The sequence below is a fragment of the Echiichthys vipera genome (assembly GCF_963691815.1).
Source record: "Echiichthys vipera genome assembly, chromosome: 12".
NCBI classification, from domain to species: Eukaryota; Metazoa; Chordata; class Actinopteri; order Perciformes; family Trachinidae; genus Echiichthys; species Echiichthys vipera.
In genome coordinates, this window is record NC_139837.1 from 17049481 (window position 1) to 17073739 (window position 24259).

Genomic DNA, 24259 nt, shown 5'->3' on the forward strand with positions numbered 1-24259 from the left:
ACTGTCACCTCATAAAGGGGTCTTCCCTGAAGGTAAGACTTTCTTCAGTACGTTCACTGAATTAAATAAGAAGCTGACACTACTGTATCATTCATTAACTTAACACTGTTGGTCTGAAAGCAAAGGGAAGTGAAGGATGAAAAGTGTGAGATGCTGGCTACCAGTGGCCCTGCTGCTGCTTATTGTAGCTGGAGTTGACATGGAACATCTCCAAGCTGAGAACCTGAATCTCCTTCCCCAAGATCAGCACAACTTGGTCCTAAACCGTGGAATGAGAGGTATTTATTTGTGTAGACTTTTACTTTCAGTTTGACTCTGCTTTTTTGCTGTTTGAGTACTTTTTTTTTTTTTCAGTTATGTGCATTGTACTTTGTTTGTTCTGACTCTTCAAAACTCAAGATGATGATGATGATGGTGGAACAGCACGTGGGAAACTTTGTGTGATTGCTTTTACATTTTAACTACCTTTGTCACAGACTATCTGTGTGGAGTCTCCTGTGAGTCAAATTCCATCCTGTATAGACCCAAATGTCTTAGTGACTCATTAATTGTAATGTCCAGTGAAGGGGTATGTGTATCTTAATTAGATAATTTGTCAGACAAACAGTTGTAATAGTTTCAATCAAGGTTTACTCGGGAGACATGAAAAAGTAGTGTATTTTATTTGTGAATTTAAGAGATTTTTTTTTAAACCTTTGGACGAATTCAAGCTAGCTATTTCTAACCGTTTCCATTTTTTGTGCTAAGCTAAGCTAACATATCCTGGCTGTTAATATGAATGATAACGGACAGACTTGAGAGTGGTATCAATCTACTCATCTTAATCTCAGAAATAAAGAAAATATGTGTATTTCCCAAAATGTCTATTACTATTAGTTTAAATAAGAAAAATGTAGTGACTGTGACATTGTGGAATGTCAATGTTTTCATGTCTGCAGAATAAAACATAAACACATGTCAACCTCTTCAACCCAGTTTACGATGTTAGAGTGTCCTACCTTTTTAGAAACTGTCAAAACCACTGCAGCATCAAATGAATATGAACAGAAAACATATTTGCCTGATGACTGATATGGTTATTTGCCCAACAGTGCTGCCCAGAGACTGCCATGAAATGCTGATGACGTCTTCGGGCCAGGCCAGAGACGGGGTGTACCTGATCCAACCAGGTGACTCCCCTATCGTGGCCTACTGTGCTATGCAGGAGGGAGGCTGGACCGTGGTGCAGCATATCACCGTCAATAGCAGCGTGGATTTCGATCATACCTGGGCTGAGTACAAGCACGGCTTTGGGGCTGTAACTGGTGATCACTGGCTCGGGAATGAATACCTTCATCAGCTCACCTGCGGCCCTGGGCGCTATAAACTTGGAATAAAATTAGTGGACCGAGATGCCATCACCAAAACAGGGGAGTATGATCCATTCCTGGTGGAGGATGAATCGTCAGCATACAGACTGAGGCTGGGGTTGTTTCAGGGCACAGCTGTAGATGCTCTTACCCTGGACACAGAGAACTACCTGCATGACAATCAGAGATTTACCACTAAAGACAGAGACAATGACAACTACTTCCAAAATTGTGCTAAGCTGGAGTTTCAGGGGGTGCCAGGAGGAGGTTGGTGGTACGACGCCTGTGCTGGTGCCAACCTCAATCGCAGGAATGTCATCTACTGGCAGAAGGACTGCAACAAGGAGCGTCTGTGCAAGTATGCATGGATGATGGTGAGACCTTCAGACACAGTTAAACTGATTCCAAGTAGAGACTGTAAGAAGGATGAGCTTTAAGGACACAGGATTTGTAATACTGTACAAAAGTTACACTACAAAATGCTACATTAATCATTTTCTCCTCATAGCAAGTAAGCTGGATAGTCAGTTCACCACATTTTATTCAGGAATGCATGGACATCATCACAAAATAGTGAAAAGAGCAAACTTACAAATATTGAACACTGTATGAAAATGCAGTACAGTTTTAGCTCTAACTGTGTTTCCACTGATCACCATTTCAATAAATAAAGAGAACTCATCATACCAATGTGGAGATTTCTGGTTTATCATAGTTACAAAAAAGTGTTTAATGACATTATAGCTTATGACACATGTAATATATATATATATATTTTTGCATGTCATCTCCCATCCAATGCTTACACAAAGGAACATTTCACAAACAGTATTTTATTTGCCACAGTACATTACATGTTTGCCAGAAATACAATGAAAATATGATGACATTGTTTTAGCTATAGTAATTCAGAGAAAACTAATACCTTACTTAAATGCTTAAAGAATAACGAAAATATCCTGAGAGAGGATGACGACTGATAAACAGATTATAATAAACAATGTGTACTCTTAAATCCGCCACTCCAATCCCATTGTAAACACTGACATTGTTAGCAAGTTTGTCATGTAGTTTGAGTACGATTAGTATTTCACTTTGAAGGTGTTGTAGGTTATGCTAGTATATAAATGTATTTATTATCAGGATAAAACCTTGAGTTGTATCATCTCTATCATCATTTTTGAGAGGGTGGTTTGGGGAAAATCATTGATGGAATCATTACTCTTTATTTTACGCTGAGATTTTGCCAAAAATGTAGAACATGTTATGTGAAAACATTAAAGTTGAATCTTTATTCACTCATCAGACAAATTACATGGCACGTGTGAAAAGGCTTTGATAATCATCAAGTTACAATCTTGACTTAGCAAGCAGGTTCTGACAACAGGACGACACGTATTAGCCCTTTCAAATCAAATAGCAATTCCAAAAAGAACATCCTCAGCACAAACACAATACCCACACAATAAAAACTGCATGTGTTATGACATTTTGGGTGTAGGAGCATCAACTTGGGGGAGGATACTGGCAGTTCTTTTTATACTTTTAGACCAATACACAGTGTAAATTATTAGATTGGAGCAATTGTATCATGCTCCAGATATCAAACTGTGCATCTTGAGTACAAATAGAGTACTATATGAAATAGTTTGCGTGTAAATAGCGTGTCCTCTATAAGAGCATCGGTTTTGGGGGGAAATACTGGTATTTCTTTAATATTTTGCAATCTATTTACAGTGTCAATGATTATATTGGGGCAATTTTATAATGTTCTTCCATTTCCAAAGTTCAAGCTGTAATTAACATACACTACAGCAGACCTACTGATCAATGAGTAATTAGTAACTTGTAGGATTTCGAGTTCATAAAGTCAAGATCATGAATACAAACGTATAATTTACAGCCATCACCATACACAATCTTTAAAAAAAAAAAAGGGTTCATGTGATTTTGGAGCTAACCACAGGGTTTTGTCCATACCAATATAGTTTCTCCTCAATCCTTTTCTTCTTCCACTGGCAAAGTAGAAGCATGCGGAAGGTTTTTTGGAAAGTCTTGTTACAAAGGGCGTAGCACATGGGATTTACAGTGCTGTTGACGTAGCACAGCCAGTAGCCCAGATGCCAGAGTGAGAGGGGAATGCAGTCTGAGCAAAAGGTGGAAATAAGCACCATGATGTTATAAGGCGTCCATGTTAGAATGAAGGCCAGCAAGATGGCGCTGAGAGTCTGAGCTGCCTTCCTCTCCTTGATCAACACCATCCTCTTCCTCTTGGTGATCTGATTCTTCAGTGTGGCGTCTATGGGCTTAGACGTCGAGGAGGTGGAAGGGACGCTCATGGACTCAGCCGAGGAAAACGTTGACGACACCATTTTGGTGTCTCCGTTTTTGCTGTGCTCCACGTGAGTGTCTTTAGTCACAGGCTTGAACTTGTAGGACACGCACTTGCTGCTCTTCTGAGAGTTGCTTTTGGGTGGCGTCTGGAAGAAGCTATCTTCTTCATAGCTGCTGAGCTGTTCGCTCTCACTGCCCACTCCACTCTTGATGGTCTCACAAGCCTGGTTCCTGAAGGAGGGCTGGAAGCCCCCTGGAGACACAGGCTTATCCTCATCCTCAGACGAGGCATAACTGTTGAAGGTGGTCAGCTGACCAGCTTTGGACCACTCGTCATTAGTGGTGGCTGCTGATTTGGCCGCATTGCTTCTGCTGGAGGAGGACCAAGAGGCTTGATTCCTGTCATGTGAAGCTGATCTTAATTTACAACTAAAACAGGATCTGATAATAGTCTTCTGAGGCTGGGGGACCCCAGGTTCTGTGGGAAAGTTAATCCCCTGCAGTTCTGCTAGATCTTTGGTCCTCTTCTCTGTCTCCTTGTAGATTCGACAGTAAAGGATTGTCATGACTGATACTGGGATATAAAATGCAGCAATCGCTGTCCCAAAAGTTATGACAGGCTCAGAGAAAAACTGGATCTGGCATTGCCTCTCAGGGACAGTCCTTTTTCCTACAAAGTATTGCCAGCAGAGTATAGGTGGGGCCCACAAAATAAGTGACACCAACCAGGCCAAACCTATCATGATTCCAGCTCGTTTGGGAGTCCGCTTGGCCCTGTAGGTCAGAGGTCTGGTGATAGAAAAATATCTGTCAAAACTGATCACCAATAGGTTCATGACTGAGGCATTACTGGCTACATAGTCCACTGCCAACCAAAGGTCACAGGCAAGGTTCCCTAAGGCCCAGTAGCCCATCAGTATATACGACGTATATAGATTCATGGAGAAAACACCTATGATGAGGTCAGCAGCTGCCAGACTCAGCAGGTAGTAATTATTCACTGTCTTAAGCTGGCTGTTGACCTTAAAGGAGAGCATCACCAGAACATTCCCCACAATGGTGATCAGGCTGACAATAGCTGACACAGTCGCAATGGTGATCACCTCCCAGAGACTGTGAGTAACCAGGTGGATGTCCATTGTACTGGTATTTACAGTGGAGTTCAGAACACTCTCTCCTTCCATGGTCTTCTTTTGTTTATTAGCATCCAACCACGACAAGAGAGTTTGGATTTGTCATTTTCAGGAAGATCTCCTGGTAAGAAAAGAAAGAAAATAATATTCTTTATCCCATCAAAAAAAAAAAGTTCCACTCATAGCCACTAGATGACATCAATTCAGCATGCTGAGCATCACATCTTCACACTTGACTTGACACCGCTTGACACCAAGGAGGAGAATATACACCATTAATGTTTTGCTCTCTAAAAACATCAGATATGATATGTGTTTGTCATACACCCTTAAAATATTGGAGCATTTAGAAAAAAAAAAAATGCATTTGGCATTAAAAGGCATTGTTTTCATCAGTTGTATTTACTAAGAAAAAAAACGTTATAAAGATACTGTACTTCACGCAGCTCACACAATTACATCATGCGCATCTGAGTTTGCCCATATGGAGTGTTTTAGGCAAACATCTGTGGCACATTTCAAAAATCCAGGTCATTACATAATATTATTGCTTGCTCTATATCTGCACGCTGTTATACTAAAGTATATTATTAATGCATAAACTCAATTTATAGTTCACCTAGATGGCCATTATTTGAAATATGGCAGTTAATTCTGGTTTGTGACAAAACTAAAATCTCCAAACAAACAAATGATGATAGTGATTTTGGTTATTTGGCTCTGTGAAGTCTTATTTCCTTAGTGATTAGGCCTACTAGCTTTACATTACAGCTTTTGGGGTTCCTTTATAACATTACTGCAGAGTAAATGCATCAGATAAATAAGTCAAATCACTAATCGCAAGTGCCACAAGTTTTTAAATACAGCAGTATTTGAAATGAGTCTGCATTCATTAGTTAATCTGTTTAAATATAGTTTAAATTTGAGGGCACCTGTCCATCATTCACTATACAAACTCATCACTGTACAGAATCTTTTGGTCCCTTCCCAGCATGTACTGGGCAAAAAAACAACTTTGGAAAATCTGAAATACCTCAAAAGATGGCCAATCTTTGTCAGGGTTTCACATAAAGAAAGGGAAGCACAGTCACATCTATATCTATGGACAACTTCCAGTGTACATGAGCTGAATGGTTTTGGAGGGTGTGAGGAAAATCAATTGCCTGGAAGATAAAAGATTGTAATAGGCTTCATTTCATACAAGTCAACCTGTGTGAACATTTTTCATTACAGATTTATTGTAAAGCAAATTATCAATAAGGCTAATCAAATGAAAATTGATGAGATATGTATTTGTTCTTTCTATCAGTCAGATCTAAGCAACATTTTCCCCTGAAATACTGTAAGAAGAAATCAAGACATGACATTAAACTTGTACATTAGTTCAGTACTTTGGAACACTCTGAAGGAGCTAATACTGTACATTCAGCCATGGCAGTGTGTAAAGTGACAGATGCAGTCTTTCAGTCAACTTTGAGGTTCAGGAAACATACAAATCTGCCTAAACTTCAAACTCAAACTTCGCTATTTCTTCAGCCATGCATCAAATTTCTATTTCTGCAGTATATACTTATACTATACTACTACTTATACAAATTTTTTATTTAATTTTTAAGAGCCTGTGCAATTCCCTATTCCTGCGATATACTCCCTTTTCTGCAGCACTGAGAGAAGATGCACTGTCAAGTATCTTTCTGTCTCCAAACCCAACCACAGCGGCATGTGTATACAATGCACTACATCAAATCATTTTTTCTGGCCTTTTCTTTATAAGGTTTGGACTTGTTGTCATATCCATGCTCATTTGAATTTGTGCCGTTTCTTGAGTGCCAGATACCGTCAATGAGGTACAGCACTTGCATGTAACTGCAAAAAATGCACCATTAGAGGGCAGCAAACACCCTCTACATATGGATACTCAAATGGAAGCACACAAGGTCCCCTCATCCTCAGGTCAGTGGTGTGCATGCACATTTCATCCCAGGGTGCTGGACACAACAATCGATAGTGGCTGAGGGGCTATCCATGCCAACCTGGACGTTTGTGTTTGAAACAAGCCCAGGGGAAATTTCTATGATATAAAGCCTTGCTGTTCATAACCTACAAATGCATGACAGTGCCATGTGGTCTTACTCTTGCCTTGAGGGTTTTAATAAAACTTGTTGAAGCAGCATTAGATCCCTCTGTTTGAGTACATTTGTATATGCAAATGATTATATCCTGTGGGGAAAACATAGATTTGTGCATATTCATACTGAGGCTACTTATAGGAGCCTACTTGAGCATGAGGCTAGTCTCTGTGTCACACTGTTCCACACTGTCAGATGAGGTGATACATTCTCACTCCTCTCAGAGAGGAGGCATTACGGAATTGGTATTTTCATCCATGACACTTGCTCTGCTTAAAATTAGGGGATTTCAGTGCCATCTGTGGCCTCTGTGCATAACCTTCTAAGACATTTTCAGCTCCAGAATCATTATTTAACACTGAAAATGACCAGTACAACAGCAATGGCCACCATCAGTGAGGCAGAGACCTCCCTCATCACTAGAGAGAATCCTCGATGTGGTTTGTGGCAACTCTCAAATTTAGATTCTAGCTCACCAACCCAGGCCACTACAGAGACCTGCAGTGTATGCTCGCTCATCAAAGGATTGCAAAGGGGACATTTTAGACTGTATCAGGACAGTTCATAGTACGTGGTAGTAAGATGGCTAAAGCTTCTCTGTTACAGGTTTTCACAGGTCTGACATACCAAACAGAGAACTTTAGGTGACTGGTGACTGGCTCTGTTATAGGTTGACGATGTATTTCATTCGGCAGTTTCCCAGTTGCAATGGGCATGAAACTAAGTTGAATAAAGATAAAACTGGATTTTTACCATTCATTTATTTTCTCCAAGCCCAAACTGGGCTGGATATGTCTATACATGTTTATCCCAAATTGCCTTTGAGTATTCTGCTCCTTCTTTTCACACAATGTCTCCTGAGTCTCATGTACCAAGATGATCTCTACTAACTGCTCTCTTTACTGGAGAGCTTCTCCTAAAGTGTATTGAAATTACAGCCCACAATGCAATGCTTTGAATGTAATCACTATCCATTATTTGCAAAAAATGAACTTTACTCATTGGCATTCGTTTGACAGTGCTAGGTTAGCAGGAGTGCCAGCGAAAGCCTGAGGCCCACACAAATAACATTCCAGTCACTGAGGGGGTCCTCCTGCAGGACTTGGATTGTCCCTCATCTTGTTGTAGAATGGCATTTCATATCACATCACTCAAATCCCCACATTATTACACTGTTTAGTGTAGGAAATGCCATGAATCTGTCTACGGAATTCTCTGCTATTTCCTGTTATGGACAAACCGTCATTTCGATCTTGTTGGTTGTTTATTGTTGTTAACCCTCATAATAAGGTAAAAGGCACATTGGTTTCAAAAGTTTTTCCTTTTTTCACTCAGGAGAAGAATGACATCAAAGCTGTAATAACATTTTTAGTGTTGCTAGCTACTTTGGTCAAAGAGTACGCCCATTGGTCTTCAGTGAAATATCTCAACAACCGCTGGATGAATTGGCATGGCATTTGGTACAGATATTCATGTACCCCTCAGAATGAATAGTAATAATGTTGGTGATCCCTAACTTATCATCTAGCCCCATTATCAGATCAAAAATGTAATTTGTCGAAAATTTCAGATTATGACCAAATACCATCAAACTAATGACATTCCCATCAGCCTCACTTGTGCAGTTAAGGATTTTAGCACAGTGACTTAAGAGCATTTCTTTTTTCAGAATAAAAAGTGGAAAGGCTGAAATATCCCTGATTATGTTCGGCGTCACAAAATATAATTAATTAATGATGACAGGCAGGCATTTGAGAAAAAAGGTTTTTCCTGACTCACTGATGACAGTTGTGTTGCTAAGCTGACACACACACGTGCACGCGCACGCACGCACGCACGCACGCACGCACACACACACACACACACACACACACACACACACACACACACACACACACACACACACACACACACACACACACACACACACACACACACACACACACACACACACACACACACACATACACACCTCTCTTGACCTTAACAGGTAGCAAGTCAAGCTTGCTAATACCTTCTAAATCGAAGCAGGAAGCATCTTAATGGTACACTCAGAGTTCCATAAATATGGGCTCTGCATGACTATAAATAGTGAATATGGTCTGTCGTGGCCTCTTTCTGTACTTTTTATGGATGCAGTTCAGTATCACACGTGACGCACAGTGGGGAAGAGCTTTGTGATGTTCCCTGGTCAAACAAAAAGAACAGGTTGAAAAACAAAAACAGTGCTGCAGAATTGGTAGCATACCGCCTCTATTGTGACTTGGTTAAAATAAATATTATAGCCAAGGGGTCATTGATATGAATAACAGTCAGATAGTGGTGCAAAGACGTACTCTCACTCTTCCCAAGAAAACAAAAACAATCCTCATTACATGTACATCCTAAGAGTATTAGACTGCCTCCTGAAATATCGCGTTAACCCTGTATGCATTATTAATGGTAATTGATCCAGTGATTAACAGTGTCCAGTCTGCGAGTGAGGAAAGACTAGGTAGCACAAATCTTTCCTGAGCCTCCATACTGAGTGCAGAGGCGGACATGTTGAAGGGTGGGCTTCCTGCAGGTCCTTTGGCACCTGGCCATCAGTGCTCCTATGCAGTGGCTCCATACACTGGCCCCCAATAGGCCTCCTGGTCATACATAACCTTTTTCTACACTCTCCTTTGGTTGCAGCACAGCAGAAACACGAAAGCAAATTGTGTGCTTATGTGTGTGTATGTGACATTTGTGAAGGGACAGAAGATGAGAGACATCAAAAGAAGAAGAAGGAGAGAGCTAAAGAGAGGCGAATCAAGTCAAAGAAAATGACACCATGTGTGTCTGCGTGGTGAGTACGTATGATATGGAAATCAGCCCAGAGCTTTTTGGCACAATAGTTCGTGCATCCTGTAGTCAGCTCACTGACCCATGGTTAAGATTCCTGCATATGTGGATGAGGACAGAAATGCTTGACTCATTCTGTGTATCAGGCAATGGAGAAGAAGGAAAGAGGATTAAAAATGTTTGCATGTATGATCTGCCTCCTAAACATGCGACCTGAAATATTTATCAGTGCTAGCGGCAAATAAAAGTAAGGCTATATACTCGGTAATGCCGCGTATACATTTCTGCATTTTGTTTATTCAACTGTTAATGTTTTCTCCACTGTGAGTTTAAAACAAGTACAAACTTGAATTACATCTCTTCTCCGATGAGAAATAATGATCATTAGATGATCTGCTTATGGACACCCCTGTGGTTTTGGCAGCTGCTGAAGGGAATAAAATAATAAAGCTTAATGCCTCAGGGAGCTCTTTTTTATGAGCAACCAACATTTCATTAATGCCCCATCGTTTGGATAATGATCTGGCTATAAACTAATTTGTGTTCTTGTTTATAGAGTTTTCTGAGGTTTTTTCCCAACTCCTAACACGCCCAATTGTCTCTATGCTGATGTCACAATTGTCTACAAAAACAAAATGGTTTGAATAACCTCCATGCTGTTCAAAATTCATTTTCAGTTAATGGTGTTATGTTCCGTTTTGGGTATAAGATTCCTCAAAAAGGCATGAACATAAAAATCTTGCTCATAGATATACTATAGGATGTGTGAAATAGCAGTGAAATATTTGATACCATAGTAGATCCCTGTTGGACAATTCCAAAAACCCCCATAGACCATTTCCCCCCAAATTCTGATATAAAGTGAAATTGCTGCTCAAAAACATTCAAGCCTAGTGATCAACAATCTAGTCATGAGTTTTCCTAACCAAACCATTACTGTTTATGGTGACTCCTTTGTTTTTTTACGGGGATCAGGACCTTTTTTGCAGCACCTCACAAAATCTGTGGGGACTGGATGGACTCGTTAAAATCACGCTCCACTGCTAAATCCCTCCGTGTTTTGTCATTTCCACTTAATCAAAGAAAGGAGGGGAAGAGAGGTGAGAGCCTTGCACCTTAGCTTTTGAAGAAAAATATTGATTGTTTTTTCGGGTGGGAGATAAATAAAAAAGACGGTTAAAAAAAAAGGAATTCCAAATTTTAGAACTATGCACTTGAAAAGAGGATACCATGACATTATCAGATATTTCAAAGACAAGTCTAAAAGGAGACAGAAAGCATAGAGGGGAGGGAGGAATAATGGGATTTTGATATAAATTGGGCGTGCTACTAACAGACTGAGAGAATAGAAATAGAAATATGTGGAAGGTGGATGAATGTGTAAAAAAAGATATGCTGCTATTTGAAGACGCAAAATATTCACTGACTTTCAGCCTATGGAAACATTTCCTCAAGGTATTCAGACTTGTCTCTACACCACGTACACACATCTTCCTGGCAGAACATCCTCTGTTGCATTCATTAAGGTAAAAGGCTACATTAAAAATACATGCTGAGACCTCTCAGACATGCACTTGTGCACACATGATGTTTCCCCTTAAATCCAGGTCATGCCTTTGTGCATTAATCAAAAAGTGCATACGCAATCACTCATGATTCTCTTGAGACTGTGAAACAAAGTCACTAATGTAAAGGGTAAGGAAAAAAACATTAACATACTCACAGTTGACTTTTAACAGATCTCACGGTCCTCTGTTTAAGGGCAGGCTGTGTCTCAAAGTTCATGGTTAATCCCTTTGTTTTGCCTAGGAAGTCTTCAGGTCAAGTGTGGCGCTGAGGAACAGGATCACAACACAGTTGGAGAGGGGACTGAGGTGGATGGGAAAATCCTGCTGACTTGACCCTCGCATGCCAGAGGGGTCTGAGGGAAAAGTGCGAGCCTGGAAGCAGAGGAGAAAGAGAACGAGGAGGAGGAGGAGGATGAGGAGGAGGAGGAGGAGGAGAAGGAGGAGGGTGGACACCATGAGACTTCAGTCATTCCTGCTCAAGACGTGCAGAGTACAGCATCACGTCCCCCCTCAGACATCCAACACAGCCACTGTGCGTCCAGATGAGAAAAGTATCCTCAAGTTGCAGAGCATCCTTCCTCAGTCATTTATAAATTAGTAGGATGTGGTCAGGATCCGAATAAAGAGGACAGGAGAGAACTTTTCCTCCCAGTGTGAGCGGAACTGGATGAACTGCCTCTCAGCCAAGTTGAAGCAGAATGTCACTGAGAGGCTGCCTGACGCCTGAGCCAAGTTACTGCTACTGCCACACTGCTGCTGCTGCTGCTGCTGCTGCTGCTGCTGCTGCTGCTGCCACGCTGCTGCTGTTGCTGTGTCTACTCTGGCCGACAAACACAGATGTAGCTGACGTGAGCTAGCTGGGAGGAGAAATTCCCATAGGGCTGCATGGTTCATCATGTTTCGAGACAGTGAGCATGCAGCTCAGACCACAGAGTGTGAGAGGGAGAAAGAAGGGGGGGTGGGGGGCTGACTTCTAAGGGTCCGTTTCAGAAGGTGGGGGGCGAAAGGGTGTATGTGTGTAGAGGTAGTGGTGAGGGTGGTGTTTAATCAAAGCATTCAAGCCAAATCCTGTTTTGTTTGGTTGTACCACATAAACTACTATGAATTACCTCCAATGGCATGTCTTTTGTGCGTTGTTTTTACAGAAAAACAGGAAGAGACAGTGTTTGACCAGCACTGTGGCTATCAGCAAACTCATCTGCAGGACATAAAACACCGCTGCTGCCTTTGTGCTTTGTGCTCACATGTGAGAGCGCTGACATGGTCGGACCAGATAAGCAGACTACTGAAGTGACAGATGTTTTTCATTGGGACATTTCTGTGTGTGTGTGTGTGTGTGTGTGTGTGTGTGTGTGTGTGTGTGTGTGTGTGTGTGTGTGTGTTTGTGTGTATATATATATATATATATATATATATATATACACAGCATGCGTGTTATTGTGCTGATTGGGGAATTATTCACTTGGCATTCAGCGACTGTCCTGGATTGGTTTAAAGTCCTCATATGTTTTAATCCAGATCATGGTTGCTGATCCGTCCATTGAGCTCCCATCAAATCACTAGAGAGATACACTTATTAATCCCGTTGCTGCCAATATGTTACTTTAAACTATAGAATTTAGCCTACCGTAGGTATTTTCCTCATTTCATTTATGGCACTGGCTCATACTCACAAGGTCAAAGGATACATTTGGCTCTTGATCTAGTACTCATTCATGGCAGAGCATTATAAAATTACCCTTAGTTTCTAAGCTCTGGATAAACAGCAGCTATTCGGCTGTTATATTGTATAGCCTTATAAAGTGGTTTCCAACCTGGCCGTGAAAGGATAAACAACTGAAAAATATTTATGCTACAAATATTATTTTTTCATACTTTCCTCTAATTAGAACTTTTTTTCTTGTGAAGCACATAGATCATTTCACATTTCCAGGCCCCTTAAATACACTGCTAAAGCATAGAGCCAAGTGCAAACAACTGCAGTTCCTCAAACGACCACTTGAGGCTGACTCAAAAAGCGAGTCAATCCCCATAGACCCCCATGTTAAAATGCTCAATTTTACAGCAGAAATAAACAGTCTGGAACTAAAAATGGCATCCATAGCTATTTTTCCCATTCATTAATTTGTTTTATAACTCACCTATAAAAATTATATTTAGACTCAAAGTTATGCATAATTACACTTTGAGTGACAGGTGGGTTCTGTCACAGGAGACTACATATTTCATTTGGCCCACCTCAGCTCCATCCACACTTCACCTGTTTGCCCATTTTGGGATTAGCCAGGCGTTAGGCAACATCAGGCACTGCCAAGATTGAGAATACATCCTTATGTTATACAGTCTGTATGATCTGAGTCATTGAAATACAAATATATTTGCTTGTAAACTGTCTGGAATAGGAAGTAAACAAGGAAATAAAATGTATTTTTATGTCATCCGACTTTTTGGATCAGATGTCACGAAAGAAAGGCTAGAAAGGCAAACAATAGGGAAATAAACAGAATGGAGATAAAATATTGAAGTCATGCAATGATAACAAGACAGTCCATTGTGTTAAGAATACTGTACCTCTGAAAAGAGCTGCACTTTGCCCTGTGGAGCAAAGGTAGCTGACACTCCCTCCTATACTTCATATTGACATTTGTCATAATGCGGCTCTCACGCTGAAATGATTTTGCGACTAGGTCAGAGCTGTATGCCAATGACATGATTGATGCATTTCATGAAAATCCTGCCACATCTGTTTCACAGAGCACTGTATATCCCCACCCACACGCCCCTCAACCCTCCACCCTGCCTGACAGTCTAATCTAATGCCATTTCCAGGCAGCTAGCCAAAGGACAGACACCTGGCTCATCATTACCATTAAATTGCTGACCGACACAAAGTATAGAGCATAGTCATGCTTATATGTGATACAGCCATACATTAACACTAACAAAAAGGCACAGATGCATACACATTCACAAATGTGCTATTGCCTTACAAGCTCATTTAGATTGATTATGTTTGCAGGATGTGTCATGTTGATTAAATCACAGAAGTCTATAAGAAATAATGTCAAGAGTTTGCGTTATTAACATTCTCATTAAGTAACTAAAAATAAATATATGACCTTTGACAGTAAAGTTACAAACTAATGGTTTTTCAATATACATTGTTGAACCCAGATATCTTTCTGATTTTGATCATCCTCTCTGGAAAACAATATTCACAATGATAGAAGCACTGCTATCACATAAGGCATCCTCCTTTCTGCTCATCCTAAAGGCAGATGCTTTTCCACAGGTCACTGTCTGATCGCTGCATGCCTGTGAGAGAGACAAGATGGGGGAGGACATCAACGCAGCCAGAGATGGATTGCATCTGTCCACAGTCCACAGGGGCTTGCTTATCTCCTGACCCAATTGTGCACCCATATGCTGGCAAATAATAGGGAAAAGATCAGCCTCTACATGGTGTAATTCTGGTGTCTACTTTTCTTTCTTTTCTTTCTTCTTTTCCTCTCAAAGTGTTTATGCTTGAAGTGAAGAACAGCTCCTGAACTGGAACTTGGTGATTGAGCTTCATTTAGTTTAATGCAACCCTTATACTTGTTTTCTTGATTTGTTATTAACGTAAATTAGAGATTAGCTTCCATCACTATAAAAGATGAAGATCCAACAAAATGATCTGAATCAATCAATAGCTCACTTTGGAGCCCCCTTTAATCTAGTTGATCCCCAGCATACGTGTCTACCCACACTGGCTGAAAGAATCGACTTATCTGATGTCCTTCTCTCTTCCAGGCTTTGATGTGCAACAAATGTTTATCTGCCGTCTTGTCTGCCTATTCTTTTTTTTTCTGTCTCCCTCTGGCCCCAGGCAACAACTCCTTTTTGACATGATTTGCCAATACCTTGTACTGTTTCAGTGGATTTACAAGTCCCCTACTGTGGAGCTCGCTTTTATCCCAGTGTAGAAAATACTTGTTTCTTAGATTATAAGATACACAGGGAGTTCCTTTTTCAAGCAATTTGCTACAGAAATACCTTGTTTTATGCCTTGTGATGATTTTTTAAAAAGTTGTCCAATATTTAATCAAAGCTATGTTTAGGATCATGAATGCATAAGTGCTTTCCAAAATTAGAATCAAGAAGCAGTATCCATGAGTACTGTCATTTACAAACAGTAAATGAGCCACCAGCTTTGTACACCTACTCTATGTCCCAATCAGCCAGGGCTGGGTGGCACATGAGCTCTCCTTCTCTACAATGCAACTTTAATGTTCCCTTGACAGAGAAGATTAGGTTGTAGGCTGCTTTGATTGAGCTCTCATTGTGGACCTGGGGTTTGCACTCCTTTGAAGAAATCCAACACCGACTCCTCAGACACTCCTGCGTCAACAACAATGACCTTGTCTGAATGAGACCCAGGTTAACCTGTGCATGTGTGAGCTGCCATGTACAGTATGTGTGTGCTAGGAAAGAAACAAGCACTCTTAGATCACAGCCCATCATTACAAAAAACTTCTTTATTAAGGTTTATTGGACAACATTATCTAGAACTAACCTGACTATTGCCAGATGACTTTCGTTCCGCCATTACACGTCTTGACTAGCTCCACTCAATCTGGGATCGTTCCATTGCAGAGGGATTTTAGGGTCTGCAAAAAATGGCAAAAAGAAATATTCAATAGATTAGGCAACACGGATGAAATAGTAGCATCGATGTTGAAGTCTGCTTCCTCGATGCGAGTCGCTATATAATCTATAAAACCCCACCCGGCGGTCCTTATTGGCCGGGTGGGGTTTTATAGATTATATAGCGACTCGCATCGAGGAAGCAGACTTCAACATCGATGCTACTATTTCATCCGTGTTGCCTAATCTATTGAATATTTCTTTTTTAAAAGAACCCCAGAGAACGGCTCTGAAGGCTGAAGTAGCACTACAATAAAGATGACGGACAAGTGGTTTATCAAATCATATGCAAGGATTTTTGATAAGGCCCAGCCTCCTGAAATCGCTTCCCAGTCGAGCGTTAACATTGACTGGTTGACGTAACTTAACCTACGTAACCTACTGTACTACTTATTTCACTTAGATATGCAAATTCGTTACGTCAAAACACACTCAATTTAACCCAAAACATCATTCTAACTAAACCTCACCAACAACATGTTTGGTTCAATTTACATAAACCTGCGACTGCTTCAATGCGAATGAAGAAGAAGAAGAAGAATTCCTTTATTAGTCCCACAGCGGGGAAATACGATTTTTTCATTCTATTATTGTTATTCATGTTAGACACACACAGGCCCGAAATACACACACATGCACAGACAGGACCTATATACATGCAATTAATGGAGAGATGTTAGAGCGAGGGGGCTGCCGGTGACCAGCGCCTGAGCAGTTGGGAGTTCGGTCCACGCTCCATTCATGGTCCACACAGGGACTCGAACCTATGGACTGAGCTACTGCCGCCCCAATGTTTACCAACTTGCACTGGTTGTTAGAATATTTGTTTCGAAAACAGTAATTAATTACTTAGTAAGCTTTAGAGTTGCTTGTAGGCAGTTTTTTTTTCCAACTTTGGACAGAGCCAGGCTAGTTGTCTACTTACTCGCATTTAGATAATTATGGTGTAATTTGTGGGCTGTAATCTAAAGTGTTATTGCTATGTTTATCTATAGCTGAATAATTTATTTAAATCACAAATGAAACAGAATAGAGGGAACGAAGAAAATGTACTGACCACCATTGTCCTTGTATGCAGGTGTGTGATACTCATACACGCACATGTACATACTGACGCAGATCCCGTTGAGGACACTGTGTACAATACGTCCAGACTCACTCCCTATCAGGTCGTCCAGACACCATCCGTCTGAATTATAGGTCGCCAAAAAGGGTGTCAAGGCTTCAAATGAGTTCAGCCAAAGCCATGGAGAATCTTATCATCAGTGGCCAAATTTCCACTGTATGGGGAGAAAAAATAATTAAACACTTTTTCCACAAAGCTTGACCGAGAGACAAAGTGGGAATGACAGGAAAATGAAAAAAATTGATAAAGGGTGTTCAATATCTTATCTCTCCCTCTATCTGACTGCTTGTCTGGGCACTGCCATGTTCTCACGTTGGCTTGGCCTTGCAGGGCTGTCTGTGTCTTTTTAATTACTGTAATTCAGGCCCACCCACTGAACGCTTCCATCTGCCCCTCTCTGAGGCGAGAGATGGAAAAACCCTGAAAGAGATATGGTCTGACATCCAACCTTCAGTGAAATACATCCATCATGTTCACAATCATCCTCCACGGACAGTCTGGTACTATTAAATCTTCTTTATTTTCATGCTGAAACACAAAAAACAAGAGTTTATTTGTCCACGCTTGATCCGAGAAACTTTGATATTACTTGTTTCTTCACCCCTGATGCGATTAATTTTTGTGTCCATCCGGAGGATATTGTTCTAATCTGCATTATTCACATGCTATGGTCTAATAGGAGAGCCCATTCATTTCTCATGCAATATCCTGAGGTATGGTATGTTTCTGTGAATCCAATATTTCTCAGTGTAGAGAATCTATAAGCCATCAGCTACAGTTTCTGCTCATACTGCTAATGAGAGATGACAGTTCTGTCCACGAGGGGAACTTTTGCAATCATATCTTGCTTGGTGAATGGTGAATGAAAAGATGTAGCATTTACATCATATAGAGGTACGATTTGTGAATTTGTGATTAGTGTCTGTATGATCATAATATCTTCGCAGTGATTGTGAAACTGTCATGAGGAGCGAAGCAGGTGGACCCAAACGCAAGACACTAAAGGTAACAGTGACTTGAAGAAATTACAAAGAGAGAGAGAAAGAGATCCTCAGAGAACAGACCAAAACATGTAACAAAGACTGAATTAAAAACCAGGACTTAAATACAAGTTAGGTGGAGAAAAGGGCGAAGAAGCTCAGGTGAGGGGAATGAGTTGATTAGGAAGGAAAACATGCTGGGAGCTGATAACAGGGTTAGTGAGGCTCTATGTACTCTATGTACATAATCATTCTTACATACCTGTACTGTTTGTGAACCTTACACAACTAACCATGCATATTACCAGGCATCATTGTCACTGCATATATTAGAGTGAGTATGGTCTTGTGTTTTTAGTTTTAGCTTTCATTCAGTTCTAGTTAAAATAAATAGATAAATGATACAAAGAGGACGCTGTTATTTATATATTTCCTCTTTAGGTGTCCTTGTCTGTTTTGTAATTCATGTGACTTGGATGCTGCAACACTGCAATTTTCCTTTTATAAATAAAATTATAATCTATCCCCATCTTTTATTCATTTTTTGTTTGTTTTTGTTTTCTTATGAGAGTGAGATGATAAGTTCAATACCACTCTCAATTTTGTCCTTTTAATGCAAACCTACAGTACATCTAGCAGCTTGTAACTTTAGTATAAAGACTAGCTTAAAAACTCCCAAAACAGGACTGTTTTTTCCTTCTTTTTAAATCGGGAGAAAGCCATAAAAGCTTTCCCCTGATTTAAAAAGAAGGAAAGAACAGTCCTGTTTTGGGCGTTTTTAAGCTTGTTTAAAGTCAGTTTCATCCTCTGGAACCTTGCATGCCTACTTAAAAAAGATGATGTGCTTAAAACAAACAAATGGTCGATGATTTTGGTTGAAATTATATAAAGGATTGCTTCAAAGACGGAACACATCCTAGCTCTGAAGCGAGAAGACACACATCACATCAAAGCACTTCTTTGCGACTTGTTACTAAATCAAAGGCTTCTGTTCAACATCGGTTCAACAGAGAACTTTTCACACAAAAGTCTCTGCTTTCTTGTAGATAATTCTTTTCTAATTCAATCATTCACCCTCAAAATTGTGTATGTGGCCTGAACGACACTGTTACTGTCCTGCTACCAAAAACAACATGACCCATTTTAGAATGAGGCTTTGAACAACTGACACTGAATCCTGCCTCCAACTATGAGAATGCCTGCTGACCCACAGGCCTATTTCAGCATGAAGAGACTTGCTCTAATACTTGTACGCACTCATTCACAAGAAAAATCTACTTGTATAACTGACATGAGCTACAGTATGCGGTAGACTGATGGTTTTGTGTGATCTATAGTGTTATGTTTGTAAGACTCAAAGCGAAAGCAAGATAATTTGGCTTCACAGGTGAGTGGTGTCGCTCCACTGACCTGTGATTATTCTTGTTTCGACACCACAGATCTGACATAAAAGAACGATGCTCAGACTGCTGCACTCGTTTCATTCGCATCGATGAGTCAGATGAAGGTCAGACAGGAAGTGCATGACAAACCGGTGTCTCACTGACACCTGAATGAGAAGTTTAAAAGTCAGGCAGGATGTGAGTTATGAAATGTCATAACCTGGGATACAGTGCAGCCTAGATGATTGGGTGTTCTGTATACTCACATTTACACTTATTTTGGTAGCATCCCATTATCAGGAACTCTGCCCACATGTACACAGAGTTTTGAATGTGCCCACATGCCTCACGCTGTACTCTAATTTGAATGAAGGATTGTTTATTCTACATATTCGGATTTCATGATTTATACTTCATCGCTGTAGTCCTCATTTCCATTTCACCAAACATCTACTGGAACTTGCATTGGGACACTTTCCTTTACCACTGATACAGCGCTGCACATCACTCACTGTCCTGCAATCAAATAAAGAAAAAATGAATACTACCTAAAAGTCCAACAAGTAAGTGAGCAGCCCATAAGCTTATTTAGATAATGCAAACAATATAAACGTATCCATGGTAGACTACAACCAACCAAGTTCACCTCTTTAACTATACTTTTAGTTCACTGAATCTGAGTATTTATTAAATTCTGGTGATGCAACCAGGAAAATTATATTTTAGAAAATACATTGAACGCCTATTCGTACTTTCATGTGCGTCTAAATATAAAACCAACGTCCACTCCTCAGCCTGTTAGCTTAGCATACCTACAGACAGGAAACAGGGAAACAGCTAGCCTGGTAAGATCCATCAAAAGGTGACAAAACTCACCTTTCAGCACCTCTAAAGCTTACTAATTAACAAATGTTATCTTGTTTGTTTAATCTGCACAACAACTGAAGTTGTTGGGCTAGCTGTTTCGCCGTTGTCAGTCTTTGTGCTTAATTAAGCTGAGTTAAGCAGTTTTGGTTTGCTTCAAAGCAATGTCAGAACCCATCAGCTATCACTATTTTGCCTCTGGGGGCAACAGCGAACAATTCCAGCTTTCCAGTGTAGCCATTGCAGAACAGACACATGCTGTATAAGTCAGCTATAGCTAAAGCATCCACATCAAGCATAAAATGAGAAAGGCCTTCACCAGATAAGGTGATTCGATGGAGGCCTGGTTGGTAGAGGGTGTAATAAATGACACAGCCAGTAACAGAGTGTAGTGGGTGAAGCAACAAGCAGCAGATGTACAATGACATACTGTAGCAAGAAGTTTCTCATTATCTTGATTTAATGTGATTGGGAAGTGTTTAAATGTAATTGGTAATCAAAAAGTCAGCTGATACCGAACCTCACTGCTTGAGCTAATGTATTTCTTCATTCATCATTTGTCCCTTTAATCAGCGATAATGGGTAGTGTATCTATGCAGCCTTGTGGTGGCAAGAGATCAACAATTTTGCGAGTCAAGATGAACCCCTCAACTTTACCACAGATCATAACACTTGCATAGATCATTTGCTACTTGAAGGAAACATCTCATAACAACAATAATACAGGACAATCAATTGTATCAGATGTCTGAAGTCATTTTAAATGGAATACTTTTCTGAAGAAATGTATCTCAGTAAAGAGTTTTGTTTCAAATTAGTGAAGTGGATTTCAGCAAGGATTGCTTTTTTGCTGATAGCATTTATGAAGTCCCCATTGTTTCAAATTGACTGCCAGACAAATTTAACAAGAGGCTGTTTCACAGTGAGATATTTTTCACTCTATAAGCGGATACATATCGATCATTGGACAAGAATGTCCATTTCCTTAGACCGCTGTGTTGTTGCTGACTCTAACTCCTATTCTTCTTTTATCAGTCTTGTAATTCTTTTTCTTCTTTGTTTTTTTTCCCAAGAACCTCATAAACTCTTATTCCCTCACTAAAGAACAGCAACTCCACTCAGCATAGAGTTGCTGATGCAAATGACTGCAGATCCACCTTCAGGCAATGCTTTTCCCCCCACAGCTGAACATCATTATTCATCAACAAACTTGTGGAGACAACTCAACAGTAAGGGGGAGAAGAAACAAGGAAAAGTACAATATAAAAAAGAGGCCCATAGGCATCATAACATGGATGTCTGAATCATACTTTGGAGGTTTGGTCTTATTGTTTCGTAATAAAATAATGGTGAAGACAAATTGTGACAAATAATGAAATATTCAATGTGTTTTGACAACAGAAACCTGAAGAGTTTCAATCACACTGTATTGCAGTGTTCAGCTAGACAGGCTTGCTCCAATCTTGTAAAATATTTTGTCTTTTCCAGTTGAATCATTTTTTTAAAGGTATAAAATGTCAAAATCAGCAAAACAATAAAACAAAAATGATGTACTTTTGGTGATGAAATGATGAAATGATGAGAATTCTGGCTTCAATTCTGGACATGATGCACTGTGGATGACCTTCATTCACATATACAAACACATACGTATACGTATGAGAGCATAAGACTGATGCCAAACTCAGCCATGGAGGTGGATATTGAGCTGCAGCAGCAGTCAGTAGAAAACTCTGCTTGTGCTGAGCACCCGAATTACAATCCATAAACAGGCTTTTTTACTATACTGCTGCTCAGAGGGCTCCGGTCACGCTCGCTACTCTCCGCCTCTTGGGCATAGACATTTTGCAGAGAAGTAGAGATACAGTCAAGGTCTGGATTAATGTTCACAAAATAAATGACATCTCTCCAAAAGTGGCTTTTACAGGACAGGATTTGACCAGTTTTGGGCCATATATCATTAGACAAAATGACAAAAGGAAAAACGTCAAAAAATAAATGAATCCACTGTGAGTCATTTCCACAAGAACAAAAAGAAAATGTTTTGTGTTCTGCATGGTGACTCATTCATTTTTTCCGCCTCATCTTCTTCGTTCTGTCACTTCCATTTTGTATTTTCTCCCTCTCTCCATATCTTTATCCACATTCCTTAGACAGCATTTCATGCCTCAGCAAGGTGCATCTGCTTATCTTCATCCATACCCCACTGCCCTCTGTATAGCCTGAGGTCCACAAGCTTTGAATTTATCCATTGCCAGACACACTAAGGCTTACCTCGGTTCAGGAGGATGTACCTAAGGAGCCATATGTTAACAGTTGCACACTTTAAACACCCAGAGTGTACAGTACGTTCAAAAGTACAGTTGAACAACCCTGAAGCCCTAATATTAAAACATGCTATTTATATAGTTAAACATGTACACCTCTGTCAAAACCATAGACAGATGACAGACACATATTCAGGCGACTCTCCCACAGCCCAGATTCCTGACTTCCACTCTTGTCTGTGTCTGTAGCCTACATACGCTGTCTGGCTCCTGACATTTGTTGTCCAGCAGTGGTGGAGCGGAGCTGTCAGAGCACATCTCATCTGCTTCCTGTCGCACTCACGCAGCATCAATCTCCCTGCGACCCCATACAGTTCAATGGCAAAATGCCTGCGGAGGAAAGACAAGAAGTGTAATTCTTTAATGGCTTAGTCAATGGCAGAGCAGTATAGAATTCAGTGTAACCTATGGTGTCATTTTTTTTGATTCAGCGAAGGAAAGACATCGCAGCGTCCCTGACTCCCAAACCACAGCATTTCATGCTTTTAAATGTCTGGTGATGATGTTGCATCTACTGATCTATCATTCATGGCAACCCTGTTTTATAAAACACTTGAAAGACCCTGTAATCTCCAGTGCCATGCCACACACCAAAGAAGTAAACAAGACTATACAGCGATGCTAGTTGCACTGTGAAACTCTATACTTAGATACATTGGTAGTAAGTATGCTAATATGCTCGAAGTAGCTAGGTTTCCATCCAAATGTAGCAGAAATTTGAACAGAATTTCCAGAGGATCTTTAAATCTTTGGGCTTAGCACCGCCCAGTCAATTTGGTCACATATGAAGCGACTGTGGATTAATAATCTTTAAGTGATCTATTTAGTGTGAACTACTCACATGAAGTCACAGTGGCTTGAATATTAGTTAATGGTGAGCAGCAGGAATTCATGATGCAACCTGCATTAATTCATGCATTAAACTATCATGAGTAATGCATTATTTAAGCATTACCGAAATAGAGTAGTATATTATTTGCTCCTATATAGTGTTACAACAAAATCAGTTCAGGGAGTGTGGCAAGGTAAACACAGTATCCCCGACATCCATGACCGATGCCTGCACCCTTACAAGGAAGTTCTGCAGGAATATCAGTTCTGCCACCCCTATCCTACAAACCTTTCTGTTCTTCTTCTTCTTTTTTGGGGGGAAAAATATGAAAGAAATTAATGAAAGAAACACACGGTTGCCTTTAGGTGCCAAACAATAGCAAAAGAGAGTGGGTACAGTAGCGGAGTCATCTTTTGTGTGACTTTCATATTGTGGCGTACTGTTGTCAAGAGCATGTGTGCAGAGGGAAACTGAAGGCAGCATGTAGGCTTTTGATGTCAGTTTCTTTTGGCTGCAACACTCGTGTCTTTTAATGAGGCAACCTGCCTCATTATCAGAACTCTCCAAAGCCCTGACACAGCAACATGGTGGGGCCGCCTCGATCCACAAATTACAGCAGCTTAGCCTCTCACTGGGACCAGAGGCTAACCTAGTTGCCCTTTGTAATGGCATCCAAGGGACACAGAGTTTAACATACACATTTGTTTGGACAAAATGGTTTCA

The 24259-nt window shown here is 40.4% G+C and overlaps 2 protein-coding genes across 2 annotated transcripts; one reads left to right on the forward strand and one right to left on the reverse strand.

Annotated features, from left to right (window-relative positions):
* Window positions 1-136: 136 nt before the first annotated feature.
* LOC310955002 (fibrinogen-like protein 1-like protein) lies at window positions 137-1786 on the forward strand (the record flags this gene model as incomplete). The annotated part of the gene is made up of 2 exons (XM_083924718.1): window positions 137-278; window positions 1092-1786. The coding sequence occupies 2 exons, from the start codon at window positions 137-139 to the stop codon at window positions 1784-1786; spliced, it is 837 nt and encodes a 278-aa protein (XP_083780844.1).
* Window positions 1787-3289: 1503 nt separating this feature from the next.
* On the reverse strand, window positions 3290-4867 carry chrm5a (cholinergic receptor, muscarinic 5a; the record flags this gene model as incomplete). Its single annotated transcript, XM_083923625.1, has 1 exon — window positions 3290-4867. The coding sequence occupies one exon, from the start codon at window positions 4865-4867 to the stop codon at window positions 3290-3292; it is 1578 nt and encodes a 525-aa protein (XP_083779751.1).
* Window positions 4868-24259: the final 19392 nt, after the last annotated feature.